We start from the raw sequence: 26,119 nt of genomic DNA on the forward strand, positions 1-26,119 counted from the left end.
AAGTCAATGTAGTGCAGTATTCATCAGTGAATCATTTTAAAAGGGATTGAATACACAATTTCCTGTGCTCATATAGATAGATAGATAGATAGATAGATAGATAGATAGATAGATAGATAGATAGATAGATAGATAGATGGATGGATGGATGGATGGATGGATGGATGGATGGATGGATGGATGGATGGATGGATGGATGGATGGATGGATGGATGGATGGATTTAATTATTTTAGCCTATATAATTAATTAAATTATACTACAAACATACATACAAACTCACATACACACATATATGATGGATCTATTCAGTATTGATTGAGGTGTTTTGTTTTTTTGACAGTATTGAGGTTTCAGCTGTTTCTTGTAAATTGCATTCACGATGGCAGTGGCTTTAGAACAAGAGACAGAATTATGGGGCTATATGACCGGACTTTGACAACCCCCTGCTGCTTCACACTGTGTGACTGAGCTTGCTTGAGTGAGAGCATGCTCATTTGTCTAAGGGAATTTGTATGACTGCCTGAAAAAGCCTTTTTTTTTAAAAGAATGAATCATGATGTTCATCTTCAATTTAAAGTGCAGCATCCACCCACTATTGTCACTCTTTTCTTACCATGTCTGCTCTCACAATAGGCTTGGGTGATGGCTTTTTACTCACATCTGCTTCATAGACACTGCGAATGAAATAACTCGGAGTGGGGGGGGGGGGGGGCTGTCTTGTCTTTGTTAAAGAAGGGAACACAAACCTGTGTCCTTTAGTTGCAAGCATTTCAGCATTTCGTATGCATGAAAAAAAAAGCATTTTTTCTAATTCTTGAAACTATTTAAAGTAGGTATGTAATGTAGCAATAATCAGTATTAACAAATCTCCATCACATGTTGCAGGGAAGACTACACTCGGCCATGGGAACACAGACATTAATATTCAGGGTCCCGGTGTCACTGCTCAGCATTGCTACATTGAAAATGTGGGAGGAGCCATTACCCTGTACCCCTGTGGAAATCAGTGCTCATTGGATGGCTTAGCAGTTACCAAACCTGTCAGACTCACACAAGGTAAGCAATGGGCTTTTAAAATTGCTATCAAACTCATTACTCCAGCATTACTTCAATATGTTGAATAGGTTACAAAATGGGAAAGAAAGAAAGAAAGAACAGTGTGTCCAGCTGATGGTTCACTATTATGTAAGAATTTTCTGGGGATTTTCACTTTAATTTTCATCTGGTTGCCTTGAACTCTTTTGACGGTTATTCAATAGATTCAGCCTGCACATCAATAACAGAGGCCTTTGCTTTAATTCAGTGAACCTTCTATATAACGCAATAGCTGACTGCATCAGATATTTACCATTTCTAGCACGGATAAGATTGCATTTTCAAGACAAATATAATTGTGTAACCACTTTGTGTTAGTAATGATAAAGGGTCTCCTTTAAAAACTTGACCTTATGCTATTCTTTGGAGCTATTTCAGGCTGTCCACTTTGGAATCACATCAGTGTGTATTTGTGTTATACACGGGCCAGGAAATTGCACGATGATAATGATGAGGGCTTGTTTGAACTTCCATTTGAAGAACTTGACCTTGCCCTACTATGTTGGGCTATTTCAGGCACTCTTGAATCACATTGCTCTGTATTAATTCTATACATTGGGGAAGACTGATTCTAACAGAGAAATGTGATATTTTGTTGATTTGGATTCTCAAAATTCTCTCCAAATATGTTTCATCTTGTTAACAATAGCTGTAACTATTAAACAAATGTAGCCTATTAAGTAAGCTTATTTCAAGCCTTAAGGGGAAAACTAAGCTTTTCTTTTTTACGTTTGCAATTTATTTATGACCAGTTCGACCGTTAGTAATCAAGGGATAGTCATCCAGATAAGCTCATTTGCAGTCCGCCCCCCCGATCGCGATCTGTGTGTGCATGACAATAACTTGAGACAGCCGGCGCTAGGACAGCTGTCCAACGTGCCACCCGTGCGACTTCCAATAAATTTGTCTTAATGAGGGGTCTATAGTCCTGAATAGACTTAATGCCTGTCATTTTTTCTTCTCATATTAGCTAAAATTTCGAGTTGCATTAGAAGTAACTTAAAGTTTGCACATCCGCGAAGTCCAGATTTTCGCCACAGGAGGAAAGTATTAAATTCCCCGGATGTCGGACACTTTGTTGTATTAACTGCTTGTCCGTTTTCTTTGGGCTGGCGATGACAGTCGGGCAGGTGACAGCTGTGCTGTTTTGTATTGTAATAGAAGTCAGTGAGTGGACGCGCTGTCGTAGCGCTTGACATTTACATCACAAAAGCTGCGGACAGACCCACGCGCTCATCGCTCTTTACTCCGCGCGACGTGCGAGAGCTCCACGCGAACATACTGTCCAACGTTTCTCAGCGTTTTCCAATCGATTGGATATCAGTTTGAGCTTGTGTCCCAAACCTGGTAGGTGAAATAGCTTTATCTTCAATATTTTACAAATGATTTGCTTGTTATAGAGTTGCTGTTTAGTAGCCTATTCCAAAGACACCGTATAGTCCGTTTACTATTCCCGCTGTGTTCGTTAATGTGTCAAAGACAGGCATAGGAACTAAGTGATTTTATTTATCAAACATCTAAACTATTTGACTGTGTTAAATATAACATAGTCTAACTTTACAATAGCTTAGTATCGTGACTTATAACTTGCATTTTTCAGTCAATAATGTAAATAGAGAGTTATGATAGAGATAACTGAAATATGATTTAATGTTCTCCACACACTTCTGCTTAAAAACAGACTATTAAAAATGCTTTCGTGAACTTTCTGAGAACGCTCTCAAAACGCATTAAAACTATGTCAGTCTTTTTAAATGACATTCTGTCCTATCTTGTCCTATCTCCTTGATTAGGCTACTACAAAACCCTTTTCTGATCTCATTATGCCCAGCAGCATGACCGCTCTGATGCCCCCTTGTGCCATTATGTCTGTGTGATTGTTTAGTCTTTTAGTTGTGTAAATAGAGGTTATAGTCTGTCCTCAGTGCTTTGACCTAATTTAATGTGTCTGTGTACCACATTTTTTATAAAGATTAAACTGTACACAAATATTTTATACATGTATATGTTTACTTATTTCTCTGAGTGAATGCTCAGGCTGGCCCGTAACCACCAGATATAGATATTGTGATTAATGGCCCCCAGTATTAACCCACAGGTTAGTGCTGAATTGTTAGAAAGTTAGTTTGATTCCTAAAATATTACAGTCTGTTCTTTCATAAATATGTGGTTATTGACATCATAATAGGGAAAACTATTTCATTTAGAAAAGGCTGACGATTCAGAAACAAAGACATAGTGATATAGGTACAGAGGTGAGCCAGTGTTAAAAAAAGGCTCTGCGTTTTCCTTTGAATAACGGCATGGCATTAAATGGAGCACACAGTGTTGCATGTCATATCCTGTCATCCATTCTACTGTAAGTCAGCAATGAGTCATACTGATCTTATATTCGCTCTGTGCTTTCTGTGCCAATGTTCATAATGAAATGGAAGTCTGGGTCATAATTCATTGGCATTTTGACAGACGACTCTGAGTCTGCATTGATCCCTCTGTCCCATTAATCACAGCAATTTCATAAGGGCAGAGGACAAGGTAATATGAATGTATAGGAGGTATATGTGTGTTTGCTACGAATAGACAAACTGTGATATGGCAAGATAAGCCGAGATATGAGTTTCAATAAAGCATGTAAAGAAGGACATGATTCTGGCCAGTCAAACACTGTGTGTGTGTCTTGTACTGATTGCTTCTTGTTTGGCTTTACTGTTCCATCCACACCCTTGTTTTGTTTCATTCAGATGCACTAGATTACCTTGAAAGAATGAAGTCATATCAATGAAGATATTATTACAATTGTATCAGTTTGGAAGCATTCAAGATGCCCCTGCTCCATTCAGGGTTGGTGAAAAAGGTCACAGAAAATTTCACAAATATTACAACAGTTTCCATTTTTGGGCTTTTATTCCTTAAAAAAAAAAAAAAAAAAACGAATTAAAGACTGAGCTATATCACCAGTAGTTTTTAAAGTAGTATTGACAACTTGAATAAAACCAATTCATTTAGAAGTTTCATCATAAAGCACTTTTTTAATTATCTACCACACATGATTCTTTTTCTCAGGGTGTATGCTGTGTTTTGGTCAGTCAGCCTTTTTCCGCTTTAACCACCCAGAGGAGGCCCTCAGGATGAAGAGCTTGATGCCAGGTGGAAGCCCTGGATTTACCAGTACCTACAAGAACCACTCAGGTATATATGCAGAAGCAAAATTACACTGACCTAAAATCTGGTAGTATAATAACTGCTCTGGATACTGTGCTGTGGGGAGTTAAAGTTGCTGAAGGCACTCAGTAAAAGAAAGAAAGAGCTACATTTGCAAATAATGGTGTGCGTTCCGTTGATTTAATTACTAAACGTTATAGCAAAAGGGGCACAGAGAGGCATTGTACCCTAGATAATTATAACAAGTTCCAGACACTGCTCAGGTGACACAAATCTGCCTAAAATAACTCGGCCTAATCCTGCCTATTTTAATATCCATGTTATTGGAGAAAACTCCAGCTGTATCTTTGCCCATTTTAAACCCTGCTCTCACTCATTCAGCAATGACTCATTTCAAATAGTCTAGAAACCAGGAAGTGAGATCCTTGGAGGAGAAACAACTTCTTTGAAAAGAATGGGAATTTAAATTGCCACAGGCACTCTGTCAACTGCTGGAAAGCCCCTGTTGAGAGACCTTGGCTTTGACCCTGTTAGTTTAAAACCCTCGAACACCAAATTGGACATTTAAAGGAACGTGACAGTGATGAATATCACATTGTTGTGAGGCTAGTGTTGGGGTAACGGCCTGGTTCATCATTGTTTATCTCAGTGACCCTAAAACTCTTTAATTCAGTACTGTAAAAAACAAGCAAACATTGAAATTATTTGTTCTTTGGTCTGATGTAAGGATACTGATCTATACTTGGGAAATTGGCAATAATTTACTGTACATTCTGATAATAATGGTTGATTGTTTGTTTACAGTTTGTATTAATTTTGATGTTTTGCCACATCTATATTTGTAACCATCATTCAGGCAGTGTTCCAGAGTTTGATATTCTCATGAAATTCATCTTATTTTCAGGTTTCACTTAATTTATTAATATTTAAATTTTAAATATAATATCTTAGCCACTTTCATCACTGCATTAAAAAAAAAACATCATTGGATGGCCTCTCAAAAAAGCAAACTTGCAGTGCAACTTCTGCTCTGACTGCTGGACAGTAGAAGTGTATTACCCTAAATATCTAAATAACTACATGTTTGATTTGTAAAATTACAGTAACAAACATTTCTTCTTGTATATTTTAAAATAAAATGACATGTCCTTAAAAGGGTCACTTGCCTTATGTGATGTGTGCACATGTTCTACCCACTGTGCCACGGCTCTAAAATAACGTGTTTATTGTGTGGTTAGTGCACCGGTGGCCCTGGCTGCAAAGAGTGAACAGAATTGAGTGCGTTCAGCTGGTCTTGAGTGCGCAGCATGAGTCATGTTGTAATTCAGGCTCTATTCTCCTCCGTCTGCTGTGACCTTTGGGCCGAGGGTGGGATTCATGCCATCCGCAGTCTGTAGGCTGAGAGACACACCCAGTTGAGCATATGTGTAAGAGAGGGGGAGGTGTGTGTTTGTATGCATTATGCCCAGCCATGTCCTGCATGGGTGTAGAGGACAAGTGGTATGAGTGAAATATAGTTCTGACCAGGGGCGCAGGAAGATGTCTATAAAACACGTCAAAACCCCACTAAGCACAACAAGCGTGTTGGTGAGAACACTCGTTTAAACAGAATACACACCAGGACATTTAACTACACATCACATTTTCAACATTATTGATACTGCCTGCTATCTTAATGCAATGGACCGGGACATAAATTAAGCCTTTAAATAAAAGGGTTATTCAGCTGTTTACACTGTTATATACAATGAAAGAGCCTGCACAGTGACAGGAAATAAAAATTGACACAAAAAACACAACATCAGGAGTGGAGCGGACAAATTCTTTCTACACTCTGCAACTGTCACAACATGACGTCACACTATGCAACTATTTAACATAAATAACACTTTAAAAAAAATAGCCCACTTAAAGTGTTTATTACAAATAAATGACTAAATGTTAAAAATGAATAAATGTAAATGAACAAACATTTACAATCCTGTGAAAACAGGGGGTGCTTCATGCGCCCCTGGTTCTGACTTTTTAAATATAGACATTTCAAATCCTCACGTGATTGCAAGATTGCTGTGAGAGATAGATGCCTGACTTAAGTTTTTGTTGTTTGTTTAGATCGTAATAGCTTTAAAAATGCAGTAATTCGCAACCGGATTTTTATAGTTTAAAATTGAAAGTATGGGTCTGGGAGAAGGGAATTTTTTTTTACAAAATTAATTTAAAAGAAAAAGAAAATTAAAATTAAAAGCAGGATAAAAAGTTTCAAAGTAAGTTTTAACCTTCATAGAAAATAAATAATTAAATGTGTTTAAATCTTTTTTGGTTTTATATATAACCATTTGGGGGGTCTGTAATATTAAAAAAAAAAAAAATGTTTTTGGAAGTCTCTTATGGTAACCAAGGCTGCATTTATTTAATAAAAAATACAGTATAAACACTTATATTGTGAAATATTATTACAGTTTACAGGTTTTTTTCAATGTAATTTTTTTCCTGTAATGGCAAATCTGAATTTTCTGCAGCCATTACTTCAGTATTCAGTGTTATATATATATATATATATATATATATATATATATATACACTGCTCAAAAAAATTAAAGGAACACTTTGAAAACACATCAGATCTCAATGGGGAAAAATATCATGCTGGATATCTATACTAATATGGACTGGGTAATATGTTATGAACGAAAGGATGCCACGTCGTTTGATGGAAATGAAAATGATCAACCTACAGAGGACTGAATTCAAAAACACCCCGGAAATCTAAGTGAAAAAATGATGCAGCAGGCTTGTCAATTTTGCTGAAATTTCATTGCAGCAACTCAAAATGGTACACAGTAGTTTGTATGGCCCCCACGTGCTTGTATGCATGCCTAACAACATTGGGGCATGCTCCTAATGAGACAATGGATGGTGTCCTGGGGTATTTCCTCCCAGATCTGGACCAGCGCATCACTGAGCTCCTGGACAGTCTGAGGTGCAACCAGGTGATGTCAGATGAACCGAAACACAATGTCCCAGAGGTGTTCTATTGGATGTAGGTCAGGTGAGCGTGGTGGCCCTTCAATGGTATCATTCCTTCATCCTCCAGGAGCTGCCTGCATGCTCTCGCCACATGAGGCCAGGCATTGTTGTGCACTAGGAGGAACCCAGGACCCACTGCACCAGCATAGGGTCTGACAATGGATCCAAGGATTTCATCCCGATACCTAATGGCAGTCAGGGTGCCATTGTCTAGCCTGCAGAGGTCTGTGCGTCCCTCCATGGATATGCCTCCCCAGACCATCACTGACCCACCACCAAACCGGACATGCTGAACGATGTTACAGGCAGCATAACATTCTCCACGGCTTCTCCAGACCCTTTCCTGTCTGTCACGTGCTCAGGGTGAACCTGCTCTCATTTGTGAAAACCACAGGGCACCAGTGGCGGACCTGCCAATTCTGGTGTTCAATGGGAAATGCCAATCGAGCTCCCTGGTGCTGGGCAGTGAGCACAGGGCCCACTAGAGGACGTCGGGCCCTCAGACCACCCTCATGAAGTCTGTTTCTGATTGTTTGGTCAGAGACATTCACACCAGTGGCCTGCTGGAGGTCATTTTGTAGGGCTCTGGCAGTGCTCATCATGTTCCTCCTTGCACAAAGGAGCAGATACCGGTCCTGCTGATGGGTTAAGGACCTTCTACGGCCCTGTCCAGCTCTCCTAGAGTAGCTGTTTGTCTTCCTGGAATCTCCTCCATGTTCTTGAGACTGTGCTGGGAGACACAGCAAACCTTCTGGCAATGGCACGTATTGATGAGCCATCCTGAAGGAGCTGGACTGCCTGCGCAACCTCTGTAGGGTCCAGGTATCGCCTCATGCTACCAGTAGTGACACTGACCCTAGCCAAATGCAAAACTGGTGAAAAACAGTCCGAAAAGATGAGTAGGGAAAAAATGTCAGTGGCCTCCACCTGTAAAACCATTCCTGTTTTGGTGGTTGTCTTACTGTTGCCCATCTAGTGCACCTGCTGTTAATTTCATTAACACTAAAGCAGCTGAAACTGATTACCAACCCCCTCTGTTATTTAACTGACCAGATCAATATCCCAGGAGTTTAACTGACTTGATGCTATTCTTTGATTAACAAGTGTTCCCTTTATTTTTTTGAGCAGTGTATATATATATATAGATAGATAGATAGATAGATAGATAGATAGATAGATAGATAGATAGATAGATAGATAGATAGATATTAATAAAACATTCCTGACCCAAACTTTTGAACTGTAGTGTGTATATATTTTAAATATCCTACATTTTGTTAACCTGGTCTATATCTTGTATGAGTCTTCTACATTTGATAAATATTAATTATATATTAATACTTAAGATAATCAATTGATGTTTTTTATTCTCCACAGAAACCCATGGGCAGCTCAATGGAAACCACCTTCCTGTGAACGAACGATCTCGTCCTGGACATGGCACTCTTGTGCGCTCTATTGAAAAGGACCTTCAAGACATTATGAATTCTCTGTCTATGGATGAAGGCCAGATTTCCTCATCTGAGCACTGTAAAAAAGCCTGCCACCCCATTTCACAGTCTGCCATGCTCAACGGGGGTGGCCACAGTCTTGTCTCCCCTCCAACCAGTCCTGGTGCTTTGTCAGTAAGCTCCAGCTATGAAAATACCAGTCTTCCTTTCTCCCCCATCTCCACCTCCTCTGTGGTTAGCAGTCCAGGGTCTTGTTTGGACTCCTCTAACACCCGTTCCACCAGCTACACCAACACCGTCCAGCCCCCGGTGCCACAACCACGCACTTTTGCATCCAAGGCCAGCAGTTCCAATGGGGGACTAAAGGATCAAGAAAGTCCCAGGCTTCAAAAGGCCTTGACTGAAACCCCCTCAAGCCCTGCTACAAACCGTAGAGGTGAGAATCCACACCTGGCCCATGGTTCCTCCTCTTCGATACTATCATTTGCATCTGGAGATTTAAGCAGACAGGTCAATGCCAGACTCACCTCCTCATCCTCACCGGCATCTTCTAGCCCTCGATCCAGTGTTGGCTCATCGGTCCAAGAAAATTCTTCTAGTCTTCAGTCCCATTCTCACGCACTCCTTCCTCCAGACAGTCCCCAGTCATCCCGCCGTGGTGTAGAATTGTCTAGTATGCGTCAACTTCCTCCTCTCAGTCCCTCTGCATCACGCAAAGGTGTCCTCGGGGTGCCTGTTCTCCCTGGAGCTCTACCTGGTGTTCCTTTGACCTCTCGTGGCCGGACTGTACCAGAGAGTCCTCGTCTCCAACGACGAACCACAGCAGAGGAAGAAGCAGGAAATATGAGATTGCATGCCAGAAGTCCATCTCCTGTATCAGCTCTTTTGAAGGACCAGCCTGGCGGAAAGCAGAACGGTGGTCTCAACCCAGCTTTTGGCTCTCAGACAGGGGCGTCTCCTCTCACTAGTCCCCGTAACCAGAGAAAGAGCTCAAGGGAGCCTCGGCAGGTCCAGACGCGCACACGGGAACGCAAGAACAGCATTTCAGAGGTCAGCGACAAAGAGGAAGACCTACTGGAGTACCATCGCTGGCAGAGAGAGGAAAGGATGCGCGAGCAGGAAATGGAGAGGCTGGTATGTCTGAGCATGTGTGTTTACAGCACCTACTCGTTTATTATTATGTACTAGTTTTATCATCAAACTATGAAATAACAAAAATGGAGATACACTACTGTTTAAAAGATTGGCATCAGTTACTTGTTTTAAAAAAAAAACCAAAAAAAAAACCTTTTATTCAGGAAGGATTAAATTGATAAAAAATCACAGTAAAGTGACCGTAAAGACGTTTATAATTTTACTTAAGATTTCTATTTCAAATAATGCAAATTAAAACTTTCTTTTCATCAAATAATTCTGAAAAACAAAATGTATCATGGTTTCCACAAAAATATTAAACGGCACAACTGTTTTTAACATTGATAATAATTTTTGTGAGCACCAAATCATAATATTAGAATGATTTCTAAAGGATTTACATTACAATTACATGTTTAAAATGATAAACTTTTATAATGTATTAAAATGAAATAAATAAATGCAGGCTTGGTGAGCTTAAGAGACTTTGAAAACATTTAAACAGAAGTGTAAAACTTTTAAACAGAAGTGTATGGAAATCATGTAGTGCCCAATAATGGGTTAAGTCACAACTATCAGGGCCTTTTTACACCAGGTCACTTCATGCGTTTTCTCTGATCGGATAGCTATGTAAATTCTCTCCTAAACGCTTTCGAGACAGATTTAAATCCGATCACTCAAACCACTTCAGGGGGTGGTCTGAGACACATTCGAGATGAAACTGGACAAATGTAAATGCATCTGGTTGTTGAAACCACATGTGTAAATTTTACTCCTCCCAAAATGATAAAAAAAGAAAAATTACGTGTGAGAGCATGTTATAGGCTATATAACACGTTACCAGTGCTTACATCTTACCAGTGCTGATCACTACTCTTTCTCCTATTGCGGTCTTTGATCTTGAATTTAGCTGATGACAAATAAAATGCAGCATGAAATGACCAGGTGAAAACAGGCACTTTATATTTTGGCTTTTTTATATGCATCTTTAAAACATGATTTAGATCAAATGGTATTTAAGATCATGAGACAAATGAGAGAAATTGAAATTGAGTCAATAGTATCCAAACTTTTAACAGATTCCATATGTGTGTACACAGATGTGGTGTTTTCAATGGGAAAATTTGTTTCAGTTGCCAATGATGTTGTGTTTCTTCACTTTCAATTCAAATCCAATCTAAGTATAAGTTCTGGTACTATTAAAGTGATGTTCTTTTGTCTTTGGGAAGTAAAATGAAATAGAGAAGCTATAGATTGCTGTAGAGCACTGATGAGAGTATTTGTGTGATGAGGCTTTTGTCATTGTGTCATTGGCTTTTGGAGTGGACTCAGCACTGGAGGTTGAGCGGGTGGAGTTTATATGGAGAGAGTTTTCTGGTCAAGACATAGAACAGTCAGGAATAACACACAGATGTAAATTCCTGAGGCCTTTTAAAAGCTTGTGCAGAACGTGTGGCTTCCTGAAGACTATATTTACACGACACAATCTCAGTGCTTTGAGCTGCCCTCTTCTTCATATGCACACACACACACACACACTCTCCTCCTTTAGCAGTCTAAACATTAGTCTCTCTACTCCCTAAATTAACCACACACAGACATCATCTCTCTCATTTAAACCTATTAAAAACCCCAGACATTGCTTGGGTGCATCTCAAATTCCCATATGGAATTGCCATTCATCTTCTTTCTTACTCGCCATCTTATTTATCCCTGAATTTATATACATCTTCTGTGCCTCTAACCAGCTCACTTAATGGCATTTTTATGATGAAGTTCTGTAACCTCTCTTAAAAATACAATCCACATTCCACACACAAACCTAATTATATGCGGCTGCCACACATTCTTGTTATTCCCTTGAGAAAAACTATTTTAGGCCATTTACTATGAGACAGAACTAAATTAATACAGGATAGTAAGTCATTTTCCATAATATCAGTCTCTTGTCAGCGTTTCGAGACAATGGCAGGAACATTAGGTTTATTATGAACACGTTTCACTCTGTTTGGGTTAAACTTTGTCCTATGGTCTCTGGTCTGTCTGGCACTGTTGTCATGGTTACAGCACAGCTTTATCCAATGGTGTGGCAACTAGAAAGGTAGTGCTAGTTTTTGTCCAAAATTAGCTCAATGCCCTTTTTAATGCTGCTCTCAGGTTAGTATCACCTTTGAAAGGACTTGTGCCACATTAAAGCACAGCTGTGCTGTATTTAGCGTTAATCTCCTTCCTAATGTCATCAAATACACAGACATTGATTTCTAGCTTCAAAAATGGCATTTCAGAGGTGTGACCTCGCAGCATGCTATTGTAAGCCACATGTGACCACACATTCTGGGCTTATGGGCAAGAGTGATCTACACTGAGAACGGGGGAACATTTCGTCTGGTTCTTGACCGGAAAAGCATTTGGGAGATAAGATAAAAAGACAAAAGCAAGCAAGTGTATTACAAACGAGAGGGAAGAGATCTAGAAAAAGCATTTGGAATCTGATCTTTTCTTCTAATCCTGACAAGAGATAATGGCTCGTGGGGTAATGTCATATTTACTCTCAAATCCCTTCACGTGTCTGTTTACTCCGTTCTAGGTCATGGCCCAGTTGGCTTGAAAACGTGTTTCTTCTCTGTTCAATGATAGTATTGCTGTGCTCCGCCCACCTTTTATCTCACACACACATTCTCTAGACAGCCGTATTCCCAACAACAGTGGATCTTTAGGGACCAGATTTTACATTTGACATCAGTTGTTGACCCAACTCTGTAAAAAAATTGTTTGAGCAAAAGGCTAAAAAGTTCGGGGTTTGAAGGAAGTCTGTTATGCTCACCAGGGCTGCATTTACTTGATCAACAATGCAGTAAAAACAGTAATATTGTGAAATATTATTATAATTTAAAATAACAGTTTTCTATTTTAATGTTTTATAATGTAATTAATTCCTGTGGTAGCAAAGCTAGATTTTCAGCAGCCATAATGCCATTACTCCAGTCTTCAGTGTCACATGATCTTTCAGAAATCATACTAATATGCTGATTTCTTGTTATTATCAAATGTGAAAAGAATTGTGCTGCTTAATATTTTTGTGGAAATGGTTATACATATTTGTCAGGATAAAAGTATAATTAAAAAAAAAAAAAAAAAAAAAATAATAATAATTTTTGAGTAGTTTTCTGTTCATTTTGTCACAAACTTTTAAAGATGACATCAGGCTGAATAGGAACAACTACAAGTGTAAATGCATGGACAATAGCAGAATCTGTGGGCTACCAGCATAATACATGGATCAAATATTTGGCCAAATAATTTATTACTATTTTATAGGCTTTGATGTAAGCGTTAGGAAGTATTTTCACCTCCCTTTTAAAAATCTGTTTTATTTGACTATAATAACTGCAAAATTATGACTTGTTGCATTTATTATTTTTTGGTCATAATGCACCAGAAGATAACTTGTTTTACACCACACACAAACACATGCACTTTGTCTTCAAAATCCATAAAGATGTGTGTCTCTGCTGGCTCACTGAAGTTGTAAAGGTCATTTGCCTTTTGTTCCTTTCTGTGTCTGTGGGAGCTACAGATAACTGAAGCATTTCATACTCTGAACCACATGAGGGCGATATGGCACCAATTTTTTAAAGAAAGAACTTTTTTTCTTTGTTTACCAGATTAAAAACATCTAAAAAAAATCAGTTTAAATATTAAACACACTGTTTTCCACTGCAATTAATAGATTTATACCCTAAATATAGATGTACAGTTTTTAATTACACTTATTTTTTCATAGATGTGTCTAAGAACGTTTAAATAAACCTTTCCTTCCTTTAAACCACCTCTTACATTTTATATCGATGCTCGGAAAATTTTGCGTGTGGAGAGAGAGAGAGAGAGAGAGTGATAAAGAAAGTATTTTTTTGAAATCTCCATTTTGGTTTTCAGACATTTACACACAATTTTCCCAGAGCAAATTCTATAGAATACAATTTACACTTAACTACCTTGTTTAAACCCCTAATAATGAATTGAATTTACCATCTTGGCTGTTGTGCCCAAATAGAGGACAGTCGTGTCTTAAAGTGGCTTTTACACACAAAGGTTTAGTGCTCTGTGCTTTGTGTTGGTCTGTGTCGTGGCATCTTCAGCATGCAGACCAGCTGTGCTGACACCCTTTTGTTGGAGAAGAATGCTGTTGCTACGTTACCCATCAGTTAGCGTTTACTTGTTCCAGCACTCTGTCTGCACTCTCCTGACAGGGGAGACCTCGTTAAAAGGGAAGAGCATATGTTTCGAGACGTTCTATTGGCTGGTCTTATGAGATAATGGCTCAGTGATAAAGACTTTTACAGCACTGAACAGTGAACACCTAGAGCATGAAATTCAATCTGTTACAAATAAAACACATGCTGTATTCATCTTGTACTGTGTGCCTTTTCAGAGGTCAGAGTCTCAGGCTTGTCTTGACTTTTATTGGTGTAAATAATTCCTTAGTTCATCAAAATAAAATTTTAGTAGCTGAAATGGATGGCTGTAGATTACTTGTGCTCTCTGCCATGCTATTTTAGTAATGTCACTGGTGTCATCTAGCCAAGCTGAGCTGGGTATTGTCTATGTAAAATATAATGAGCCCCAATGCCTAGAGCGCTAGTTAGTCCAGCTAGAGCTGCGAGAGAAGACCGGGACTCTGGCAGCCTGTATGTAGATGGTGTACACACACACACCACGCACACACACACACACACACTGTGTATGTAGAGTGATGGCAGCAGCTGACTATCACAGCCAGGTGAGAGGTCGCTTGAGTGTGCTCAGAGGTTTGGGGGTCAGTAACTGGGTTGAAGGGAAACTTTCACAAAGAGTTTTTTTATGAGACCTCAAGCACTGTTGCGGATGTTCAGGATTTTTACATTTATACTGAGTTGTTTAATGTGCTAGCGATGCTGTAGGATGTTATGGGAGTCACACAGTGTCGTAAGTGGTCTTTGAAATGTTGGTGTCAGGTTGCAGTTAGTTTAGAACATACGGACTTGAAGCTCTTAGAAGAGTGTTGTTAACTACATGTGTTTACACCATTTTAGACCTGTGTGTGAGTTTTTGTGCCATTTAAAGCTGTATGCACAGCTAAAACCTTCTTTGCGTTTTTAGGAGAGGCAGAGGCTTGAGACCATCCTGCATTTGTGTGCCGAGTATAATAAGAGTGATCCTCCAGTTGGCTTGGACGCAGGGAGGGCGTGTCAGTTCCCGGGTATGGAGGAGGTCTCTGTTCGACGACCCGGCCCAGTCCCAGCGAGTGTGCCGGCCCAGAGCTCTCAGAGACAGAGAGAGAGTGAGGAGGAGAACCTGAAAGAGGAGTGTAGCAGCACTGAGAGCCAGCACCAGGAGGTACAACACACACACACACACACACACACACACTATGAATGATACTCCCACTATTAGACTAACACACTGATACCTAAACTGAATTTAAATAAACAGGACGTTTTTGGGTTTTGAACATTTTAAAACATTGTGACATAATTAATAAGAAAAAATGAAAGATTCTGCGCTATTTCCTGGTCACTAGTCAAACAAGTACATTTGTGACATGTCATGTGATTTTTGTAAAGATGGTCAGATGTTCTTGCATCAACTAAAGCACAAGATGCTCTTTGGATGATCTCAAATCGTGCTGGAGAACATGATCATCAGGTTTGACATGAACTTGTGGAGTTCACGTGCAGCTGTCATTAAAGCAAAATATATGCTAAAAATATATAACATGTTAAAAATATATAGTATTCATTAAATACTAGTGCTGGGCGAAGATTAATCGCGATTAATCGCATCCAAAATAAAAGTTTGTGTTTGCATAACATATAAATACTAAGAAATTTGTGTTAATTTCTCAATTGAATGAAATTAGAAAAATGCTAAATAGATTTGCAAAACAAAACCTGCTTGAATGAGTATGTGGACATATTTGTGCACACACTTTATTATGCATATGCCCATAATTTGAAGTTTTATGTGAGATTTTGTTAAAACATCCAATTTTGTAGTTGTGGAAGTTCCTATGCACTTCATGTGGAAGAATAAGTAAATGTTTACCTCTTGTGGTCTGCTGGTGCCTTTTGAATTCGCCTAGATTTGAATATCTCTTCTGTTCTTTCTGTAAACACATGTCTCTCTCTGCCTTTTTCTCTCCCTTTCTTTAGATAAAAATGGTTTTCATTCATTTAGGTCACTGTTAGAAGGCCATGTAGAGTTTATTTGTTGCAAACATTGTCTGAGTGGCTTCACCAACACACACACATACACAAACACAATTTGTTGTAATTTGACAAATGCTTTTCCAGCATGAAGATTCCTCAGTGCTGGGGCAGCAGGAGAGAGCGTATCTGGAGGAAGAGCGGCTCAGGGTTCTGGCTCGGGTGGACGAGCTGAAGACTCGCGTCACTGACCTTGAACAGCAGATACAGGAGTCCAGACAGGAGGTTAGACTGAGTCTTAAACCTACAGACCGTTGCCTGTGTGATGTGTCTACAAAGTACATGTACCTTCCTTCACTTCCATCATAACCACATGAATGAGAGCGAGAGATGTAGATATTCACATCAAAACTTGTAAAGCCTGCTCAATCACTAGTCGTCTTCATCTAAATCAGTGCATCACCATCTGTCATGCATAAAAAAAATCTTTGGTGTTGCATATTAAAATCGATGTGAAAGCAGGATTTTGCCTGATCAGCAGAGCTGCGCTCTTCATGTTAACAGAAACATATGGAAGTGAACAGACTGTTGAATGTGTCGTTTTATTTGCAGGCAGAGATGGAGAGGGCATTACTGCAGGGAGAGCGGAGGGCGGAGCTTGATCAAGTGGAGACAGAGTTGGGGATCATCAATCAACTTCAGCTGAAGCTGAATGAAGTGGAAAATGCAACTCAGAAGGAGAAAGAGAAGGTACCGACAACAAACGCGCGCTATAAAGCATGCTTCCCTGTTTCCTGTTGGTTTCTCCTGAAATACTTTGTGGATGCGTCTTTACTACCATGCTAGTTTCTAACAGTCTGACATCTAACTTTTTATTAATTCAAATGACACTGACTTTATTGCATGTTTCAATGGGCACTTTCATATCAGTCTTTTGATAAAAATCTATTCATTTGTAATGAAATCTGCAATGAAACATTAAAGCCGCTTTGTTCCAGACCACAACATAAAGAAGAGTCAGTTTTCTGTAGGTATAATAAAAATGTATTGAAAGTAAATTTACACATCAATAAATGTTAGAATCGGTGAAAATACCATTAAGGCAGTCAAATAGAGATACAATATGCGATATTATCTGTAAATACTATATGTTCTACAACTGACTGCTGTATGAATATTTATTCTGCTCAGATAGTCTGCTGCAATATGGGCTCTGATTGCCATGGCAACCCCATATCTAAACCTCTGTTTTAACACAGCATGGTGTCTTTATCTAAGCAGTTTCCTCTTTGTTTTCACCTCTCTCCGGCATCACTGGCTTGCTGCGTGTGTATTTTACTTGTGTGTATGTTACGTGTGTGTAATGTTTTTTTAGGAGAGAGCAAAAGTCTCAGCTGAGCGGGATGTCCTGGCCAGACTGAGGGATTCGTACAGTGAGCTGAAGGGCCAGCTTCATAAATGCCCAGAATCACTGAGGGAGCACTTACAGGAACAACTGACCAGGGTCAGTGTGCGATTTGATACTGCCGTGAGAGTCACAGCGATTATCGAACATATACATCCGCTTCACTTTAAAGAGGAGCAGGAGCAATGAAAGAAAGTATAGCTAGATAGTCAAAAAAACATTCAAATATAAAATTAATAGCGATTGGTCTCATGATTTTTAGCACAGTTATTTGCGAGTTCTCAGTTTCCCTCTAATTAGGAAGTATTTTTTCTATAACCAAATATAACAAATCTTGTTTTGCCATCCGTCCAGTGGCCTTGGTGTTTTTCGCTCACCATATTTAATAATAGCTTAAATGAAATAAAATAAAATTACTTTAATGTTGTTAACTGTCCCATGTGGATCAAATTTATAAATTCATTGGCTATTAAGAAATCCTTTCTCTGTCCTTTACAGGTGCATAAAGGAAAGCCCTGCTACAAGAACACAAATTCTTTTGGTGGTTCTCTTTTCCCTGCCAGTCTTTAGAAATAAGACAAAACACCATGAAGCAGTTGTACTGTCAAATTATGTATATTTATATTTAGATAATTTAATTTGTAACTTAGAAATGTAACTGATATTAAACACATTAACCATGACAGCTTTAATAAATAGACCAATACATAAATAAATAAAATGTAATACAACATTAAATAAATGAAAAAATAAATAAAAAATAAAAGAGTAAAATGGTATTTCCCCGTCATAATGCATAGTATGAAAAATGTATTCTAAGATGACTGATGTGTTGAAAATGGTGAATTAAAGCAATGTAAATCTAAATATAAAAAAGGGACATTAACATGCACAGTTGAATACCCAATGTCTATAATTAAAAAATAAAATAAAATAGCAACAAAGAAAATGATCAGAGAACAGCAACATAGATTGATGTAGATTTACTCCTATATAATGCTATTTGTACACAAGACACTCTATGAAAATAACTATTGGAATGTATCACCCTCCAGTATCACCAGCAATTAATGGGCAAATCACATGATATGATACAACAGCCTTAACTGGACAGCTTGTTAGAATCTGGATCTGTACAAACTGCACAAATATCCTATGGCTGTGTGTGTTGGCTGTGTGTCTGCGCTCCCTCTCGAGCCACATTATGCTCATGGCAATAAAGGGTTTACACACTGACTGAACAACCATGATCGTTATGATGCACCTCTGCTCTTTTAGGCAATAAAAATGCATGAAATTCATTTATTTGTATGTCTGTCTTTTGCTTTTCACTCTTGCTTTAGTGCTTATTTTACTAAATCTCCTCACTAATTCACTGATATGGTGATGAACTGAGCGAATCACCTCACTCTTCTTTATCTTTGTACCAATAATCACCAAGCAGAGGATGTGTATAAATTGTTTTTTTCAGGAGATGCACTGAGAAAAAAAAAACATGTTCCATACAGCAAACATTGTTTGGCAGACAGAGTGATCTTCTTCGGCATGTCATTGAGGAACATTTGTCTGTCTGCTTGTTTGTTTCACCCATCTGTTCGTCTGCCTCTGTCTTTCCCTCTCCCTGTTCGTCTCTCTGTCCATCTGTGCATGTGTGTGTGTGTAGAAGGTGGAGGCTCTGGAGTCGGCCACTAAGCGCTTTGAGGATTTGGAGTTCCGCCAGTTGGAGCGAGAGAGTGGCATAGAGGAGGAGAAGGAGACAGTCAGCAGGCAGCTGTTGCAAGAGAAGGCAGAGTATCACCGGAGTGTGGCCAAAAGGAAGGTAAATGACACTGATCTCAGGTCAGTTCTATTAAAGGACTCATAAAGTCAGTATTGAGTGGCGAGTCCTGTATCAGACTGGAATGACAAATGAGCACGGCTCCCGTTGAAACACTTCTCTTGGTTGTGTAGGAGAAAATGGCAGCTCTGGAGATCCATGCTAACCAACTTGGACTTCAGGCAGCTCAGGATTGTGAAAGGATGGCCAAAGATAGAACACTGGGCCTGCAGATGCTCCACAAGGTTGAGAACAAAGCTTAATCTCTATTTACACTTCATGCAAAGCGTCACCACAGAAATACAGCTTGATACTTAAAGAAATATTCCAGATTACAATACAATACAAGTCAAGCACAGTCAACAACATTTGTGGCATAATGTAAGCCAAAATCTTGGTTACAGTGAGACACTTACAATGGAAGTAAATGGGACATTTAAGTTGGTATGAAATTAAAAATTTGTTTTAATTATGTAAATATATGTTATTGGTCTCATTGTGAACAATTCATCCATGTATATTTTAATTTTTTTTAAATTTTATTTCAATTTTTTTCATTAATTTCATTTAATTCATTTATGTTTTTGAACTCGTAATGTTTGATCAAAATGTCATAATTGGATCTTCCAATGAAAATGGCAGACTTCCAATCATTTAGTTTGCTTGTACCTGCCCCCCCACAATCGATTGTGTGGCAGCAAGTGATACAACCAAGTCCCCGCCATACGTTTTTTCTTTGCCGATAATCCGTTACATCGCAATACGGAAAAAAATATCTGTTGCTATTTCCATTTCATAGCAAGTTAGCAACTTTAATATACTCTGTTTCAATATCATTGACTCAAGAAAATATGTTACCAAGATTTTAGAATAAAAACATAGGTTACTAACTTTTTTTGTCACATTTATTTATTTAGCAGCTTCAAAGTTATAAACAGGAAAACACAGTGTTAATGTTGCAAAATTAATCAATTATGAAATTACTTAGTGTCATTATTCAACTCAATTTAGTTTGTTATATCCAATTTTACAGCTTCATCAACATGACAATGTAACATCATAAACTCTAAAACCTCAAAATGACAAAAAAAATTATGATTATATTGAACCCAGAATATTCCCTAATGGTAAATCTGACCCTTTGTATAATTTTCTTTAAGGAAAAGGAGAGACTGTCTGCCCTGGAGAAGAGATACCAGAGCCTGACTGGTGGAAAGACTTTCTCCAAGCCTAGCAGCATGAAGGAGGTAACACCAGCCATGACTGTACTAATCAATGGCCAATTGACCTGTTTTTGTTTGCCAAATAAACTCTTTTTATCTCTGTCTTGTCTAGTAAACAGATTGTATACAGAGGCCTCCAGATCTAAAGAATAATTATATCTATAAGAATAAGTATAATAATAAATCTGTGCTGTATCTCAGTATTTAGTGCATTGGTTTGAAATAACCGAATCGTTGTGTACATTCTGATGGTGGTGGTGTCTGTAGGGATCCACTCCACTCCTGCTTAGCAGTAATGAGCATGTTTTTTTTCTGGGTTATCGCCATCAGCGATACGCTTTATATCGATGCCTCTTTGATCAGCCATAAAATATGTAGAGGCAATCTGAAGAAGTTTGATATAAGACAAATAATGTCATAAAAATGTTCTTTGCCATGGTTTGCGCAACATTGTGCACAAACTGTCTTTGTGGTGTTTTCTGACTTCGGTGTTCATATTCAAAACAGGAAGTGCTTTACATCAATGAACCTGACTTTTTTGATGAGCTCCCTTCCCAGAATCCTCTGCTCCCTTCTTCTTGTTGTCAAAGATCCACCACTCAGATATATTCTAACAGGCAACAGGAGGTAAAAGCATTACCCCAGGACAGCTGTGGGGGATTTACAAACTAACAAAAACATTGTCATTGGCACTTACTCAGTAATTTCACCGTTCATAATGAACATGTTACTACAGTGTGGCTGATGAGAAGGGATTGAAATTGTATAGAATTTCATGATTTCAGTTTCTTAACAGTTCCACTAATGATTCTGTTAGAATGCATGTGTGAGAACCTTTAGTGGAATCGGTTCTCAGTTCCCAACCCTACTGATGTGTATGAACATAACCTACAGTACCGTTCAAAAGTTTGAGGATGGCAAGATTTTTAAAATATTTTTGAAAAAAGTCTCTTATTCTCACCAAGGTGCAGGTGTAAATATTAAAAATAACAGTAATTGAAATATTATTAAAAATTAAAAATAACTTTTTTCTTTTTTAATATGTTTTAAAATGTATTCGTGTGATGGTAATGCTAAACTTTCAGCAGAAATCACTGCAGAAATAATTCTAATGATAATGTTGATTTGGTGCTCAAGAAACATTTCCTATTATTATCTATGAAAACGTTTGTGCTGCATAATATTTGGAAACTGATCATTTTTTTCAGGATTCTTTGATAAATAGAATGCTCAAAAGAACATCATTTATTTGAAATATAAATCTTTTGTTACAATGTGTAAGAGTATTTACTGTTACTTTGGAACCTGAATGTGTCCTTGCTAAATCAATTTACAAAATAATTTCTTTAAAAAAATCGCACTGACCCCAAACCTTTGACCAGTAGACAATACCTTCATACCTTGAATATTTGCAGGATTTTATTTGAGTTGTTGGGTATGTGATGTTCGTTTGTTGAGCATTCATTAATTGTACTGGCAACAGCTATAGTTGCTGTAATGCTAATAATTTGCATTTTGTGTGAGAATTCACTGTGCACATTGTGGGTGTTGTCTGCCTCAATCCAGCATGAATGGTTTTCAGACCATTGAGGATTGCTGTGGTTACATATCGTAGTACTGGGATGGCGAACATTGACATTCTGTACCACACATTCTGCATGTGTGTATATTGGAGATGTTGCTTGGCATGTTTGTGATGTGTTGGGCATAAGCGTGCTTTTTCCAGTGGGTGCATGAAGATTTATGGTGCAGTTCTTCATGAGTTGTTTGAAATAGGAACTCATATCTGATGTGGATGTGTGTACGGATGAATGGATGTGTGTGTGAGCTTAGGAGTACCTCAAACTCTCTGATGTATATAAGATGTATGGGAACGGATGTATCCCCGCCCAGACTGCTTTCCCTAACGCTCTCTGTCTACCGCTGACTGTAACATCAGACACACCTCGTGAGGTATGACTCCTCCACTCACTCTTTCATCCATGACAGAATCTTTTCCTTGCTTTTCCACCTCCTGTTTCCCTTTCCAGTGCCATTTATTTCTAGTTTGTGGCTTTTCTTTGATGCTGTCAGAATAACGCACTGGCTGTCTTCTCTTAAAACTTTTATTTTTCATTTCTTCCCAGTTGTCTTAGTGTCTTAGTTGCTGTTGTATCCTCTGCCTCTGCCTCTGCCTCTGCCTCTGCCTCTGCTATGCTAGCTTTATGCTTTTCTACACCTAAAATGCCCACGTTACATTTTATGTTTGTGTTTGTGTGTGATGGGCTGATTGTATAAAGGAGTATGTGACAGTCAGTCAGTTAAACCAGCTGTTCGGGATGCCTAAAGTTGACCCCTCCCCCACATCTTCCGTCCAATCATTCCAAGCTATTGTCGCTGATCCTGTCCACTCCAGCCACACATCCCAGTGTGGCTCCTCCCAGTCACTTCCTGTTGAGGTGTGTGTTATTTCCTGGTGTCGATGTGTTCATGATTGTATTTACCATAGCTCTGGCTTGTCCATGTGAAATCTGAGTTGAATAAAGTGGGATTTCGAGCTTTTGGTTTTGAGACATTTTTTTTTTACATTTTCAAAATCTAAATACCACTTCATACTTTCAATGCATGTCTCTTCTTTCCTTTCTTCCTGTATCAATTTTTCCTCTTTTTCCCACCTATCCTCCCTTTACCTGGACTGCACTTCAGACCCAGCCTGCATGGAGTAGGCTTTCAATCCCCAGGCTAGATTCAGAGCGCTGGTACCAGGAAATCATGGCAGCTGGGGAGTCCAGTCATGCCTGTCCTCCCCCTCTGCCTGCTAAGTGTCTCTCCTCACGTAAACCTATGCAGGTAAACTCTCTTCATTTGTCTTTCTTCTATTCTGCTTGCATCTTTTGTCTGTCCTTAAGTTCTCTGTCCTTTTGATTGAATCTATCCAGAAATAACCACTAATTTTGTTTAATAAAATAACATGAAAAGCAGTACTTTTATGTAAAGCGTCTACATTGCCGGGTGCCTGGTTGCTTTGGTGTTGTATTTTTCCTCGCTATGGGGGCAAGCTGCCATAGTTGTCATTATGGATGGAGGATATGAATGATGAAGGGATAAATAACACTAAGATGTTTTGTCGTCAGATCTGTAAGCAGGATGGAGAGCTGGGACAGACCAATGGCACCTTTACACCCTTGCCTTCCATGACTACATCAGGCAGAAACACACCCACCAAAGTAAGATGGCTTATTATAACATAAGAGGCCACAATATGTAGTCTACAATTGTTTTAGACAACTTTTGCAGTGCTTAAATATATAATGCAACATTTTTCATCCACCTTTTCAGTAGCCGTGGAAGTATTTTTACCATAAGGATAAAAAAAAGCAAACGAATTAAAAAGAGTTATTAGCCATGAACCAGACCAACCTGCTACGAGGTGATTCACATTACAAACCTTGATTTGAAGCAAAGAAGTATTTGATAATTGGACAAAAAACAAGTAATTTAATTGAGTCTGGGGATGGTAATACTGTAAATCGTATTCTGAAACCTCCTGACACACTTCCCGCACACCTGTACTGCACTGCTCAATGTAAAATAACAAAATAACTACCATCCACCAACAATTGGCCTCTTTGGCTACCCCTTACTGTAGTTCGCCACACGGTGTCTCAATTAATTTCCCCCTCTCCTCTCCTTTTTTCTTTCAAATACTAAGAAAAAGAAATTACTCAGTTAATTTTCAAGTCTAATTCTTCCACATGTTCCTATACCAACTCATTTGGTAAAGGCCTGTTTTCCTTCTCTTTCTTCTCTTATAACTTGTATTATTCACACTTCTCTTAGCTCCGGCATTGTTACATCATCTATTAGCTGCCATAACCCCAGTTCTTCAGAAACTTGGTGCAGACCCTAACAATCTAGATAATTTCCGTCCCATCTCAAATCTTCCATTTATTTAAAACATTCTTGAAAAAGCAGTGGCAGCACAGGTTCATGCTCACCTTAGTAATAATAACTTTGAGAACTATGAGTGTTTTCAGTCAGGGTTTTGTTCTAAGCACGGAAACTGCCCTAGTGATGGCTGCTGATGGCGGGTTCTTATCTATTCTTGTTTTACTTGACTTGAGTGCAGCTTTTGACAGAATTTCACACAATATTCTCTTGAACCGTTTATCCGATATTGGTATCACTGATAGTCCTTATGCCTGGTTCACTTCATACCTTTCAAACCAAAAAAAAATTTAATTCCCAACCTTCTTCTGTTAGCTGTGGTGTCCCCCAAGGTTCTGTCCTAGGTCCCCTATTGTTCCTTATCTACCTTCTCCCACTCCGTAATATCTTTTCCAAATTCAGTATTAAATTCCACTGTTACGCTGATGATACACAGCTTTATATATCTACAAACCCTGATTCCATTCTCCCCCCCTGCCTGTCTTACCAACTGCCATCACGAAATAAATGTCTGGTTTTCTGCCAACTTCCTCAAACTTAATGGCAGTAAGACTGAAGTACTCCTTATTGGCACTAATTCTACTCACTCTAGGTCCTGCATTTTTTCTTTATCCATTGATGGTTCTTCCGTTTCTCCTTCCCGCCAGGTTAGGAACTTGGGGGTCATCTTCGACAACACCCTTTCATTTGAAGCTCACATTAATTACATAACCATGTCTTGTTATTTTCATCTCCGCAATATTGCTCACCTCCGTCAATTTCTCACTCCGTGTAGTTCGGCTATACTTGTTCATTCGCTTGTCACCTCCCGCATTGATTACTGTAATTCTCTTTTATCTGGTTTACCACACAAATCTCTTCATAAACTCCAGCTGATTCAGAATTCTGCAGCTCGTATCATAACCCGGACTCCATCTATTCAACATATTACCCCATCACTCTAACAGCTACATTGGCTTCCTATCAAATTCCGGATTGAATTTAAAATTCTCCTCCTCACTTTAAAATCTCTTCGTATGGCTCCACCTTACCTTTCAGATCTCTTACAGCCCTACATCCCTTCTCGATCTCTCCGTTCCTCTTCATTGTGTCTCCTCCATACACCTTCTACTCGCCTAACCACCATGGGCCATAGGGCCTTTAGCCATGCTTCTCCTCGTCTTTGGAATTCTCTCCCAGTCAACATCCGTAATTCAGACTCTTTAGGTCAATTTAAAGTCAAACTTAAACTCATCTATTCAGAATTGCTTATCTTCCATGATTACTTTGTGCACTCAAATCTAGTACTTTTTTATTGCTATTTGTTATTGCCATTGTTATTTACTGTTATTTTCTGTTTTAATATTGTTATTGCTGCTACTTGTTGTATGGTGACCTTGAGTGGTTTGAAAGGCGCCTTAAATAAAATGCATTATTATTATTATTATTATTATTATTATTATAAGTGTAATTATTAGCTTTAAAGAAGGAAAGAGCAACAATCCCATAAAACATCGCTAATAATTTTGCGATATTTCCCGTGTTCACAGCCGGGAATCTGGTTGTTTGAATCTGTTAGTGTGTATTGGAACAAAACTGTCATTTAAAAAAAAAAAAAGTATCTTCATTTTTGCGGTCTGTCACATTTTGAAAATCTGATAAGAATCTTTTAGTGTGGGCCAGGCTTTAGCTTCATTCAGCGTGTTAACACAT

At 38.7% G+C, this 26,119-nt stretch overlaps 1 protein-coding gene across 16 annotated transcripts in view; it reads left to right on the plus strand.

Moving 5' to 3' along the window:
- Nucleotides 1-26,119, plus strand: part of phldb1a (pleckstrin homology-like domain, family B, member 1a) — a 46,387-nt gene that overhangs the window by 12,599 nt on the left and 7,669 nt on the right. For 5 of the 16 annotated variants that reach the window (XM_079871240.1, XM_079871241.1, XM_079871230.1 and 2 more), the window contains exons 4-18: nt 888-1,058; nt 4,161-4,286; nt 8,664-9,871; nt 15,011-15,247; nt 16,204-16,341; nt 16,669-16,806; nt 17,432-17,560; nt 19,125-19,280; nt 19,412-19,522; nt 20,438-20,524; nt 21,008-21,127; nt 22,334-22,453; nt 22,780-22,938; nt 23,186-23,329; nt 23,614-23,706. In XM_079871240.1, the coding sequence (XP_079727366.1) occupies nt 888-1,058; nt 4,161-4,286; nt 8,664-9,871; nt 15,011-15,247; nt 16,204-16,341; nt 16,669-16,806; nt 17,432-17,560; nt 19,125-19,280; nt 19,412-19,522; nt 20,438-20,524; nt 21,008-21,127; nt 22,334-22,453; nt 22,780-22,938; nt 23,186-23,329; nt 23,614-23,706 (3,137 nt within the window). Of the gene's footprint in view, nt 1-887; nt 1,059-1,950; nt 2,445-4,160; nt 4,287-8,663; nt 9,872-15,010; nt 15,248-16,203; nt 16,342-16,668; nt 16,807-17,431; nt 17,561-19,124; nt 19,281-19,411; nt 19,523-20,437; nt 20,525-21,007; nt 21,128-22,333; nt 22,454-22,779; nt 22,939-23,185; nt 23,330-23,613; nt 23,707-26,119 lie in introns of those variants that run through there. The other 11 variants (XM_079871245.1, XM_079871231.1, XM_079871236.1 and 8 more) reach the window with 9 other exon arrangements.

This window comes from Squalius cephalus (assembly GCF_949319135.1).
Source record: "Squalius cephalus genome assembly, chromosome: 5".
NCBI lineage: Eukaryota > Metazoa > Chordata > Actinopteri > Cypriniformes > Leuciscidae > Squalius > Squalius cephalus.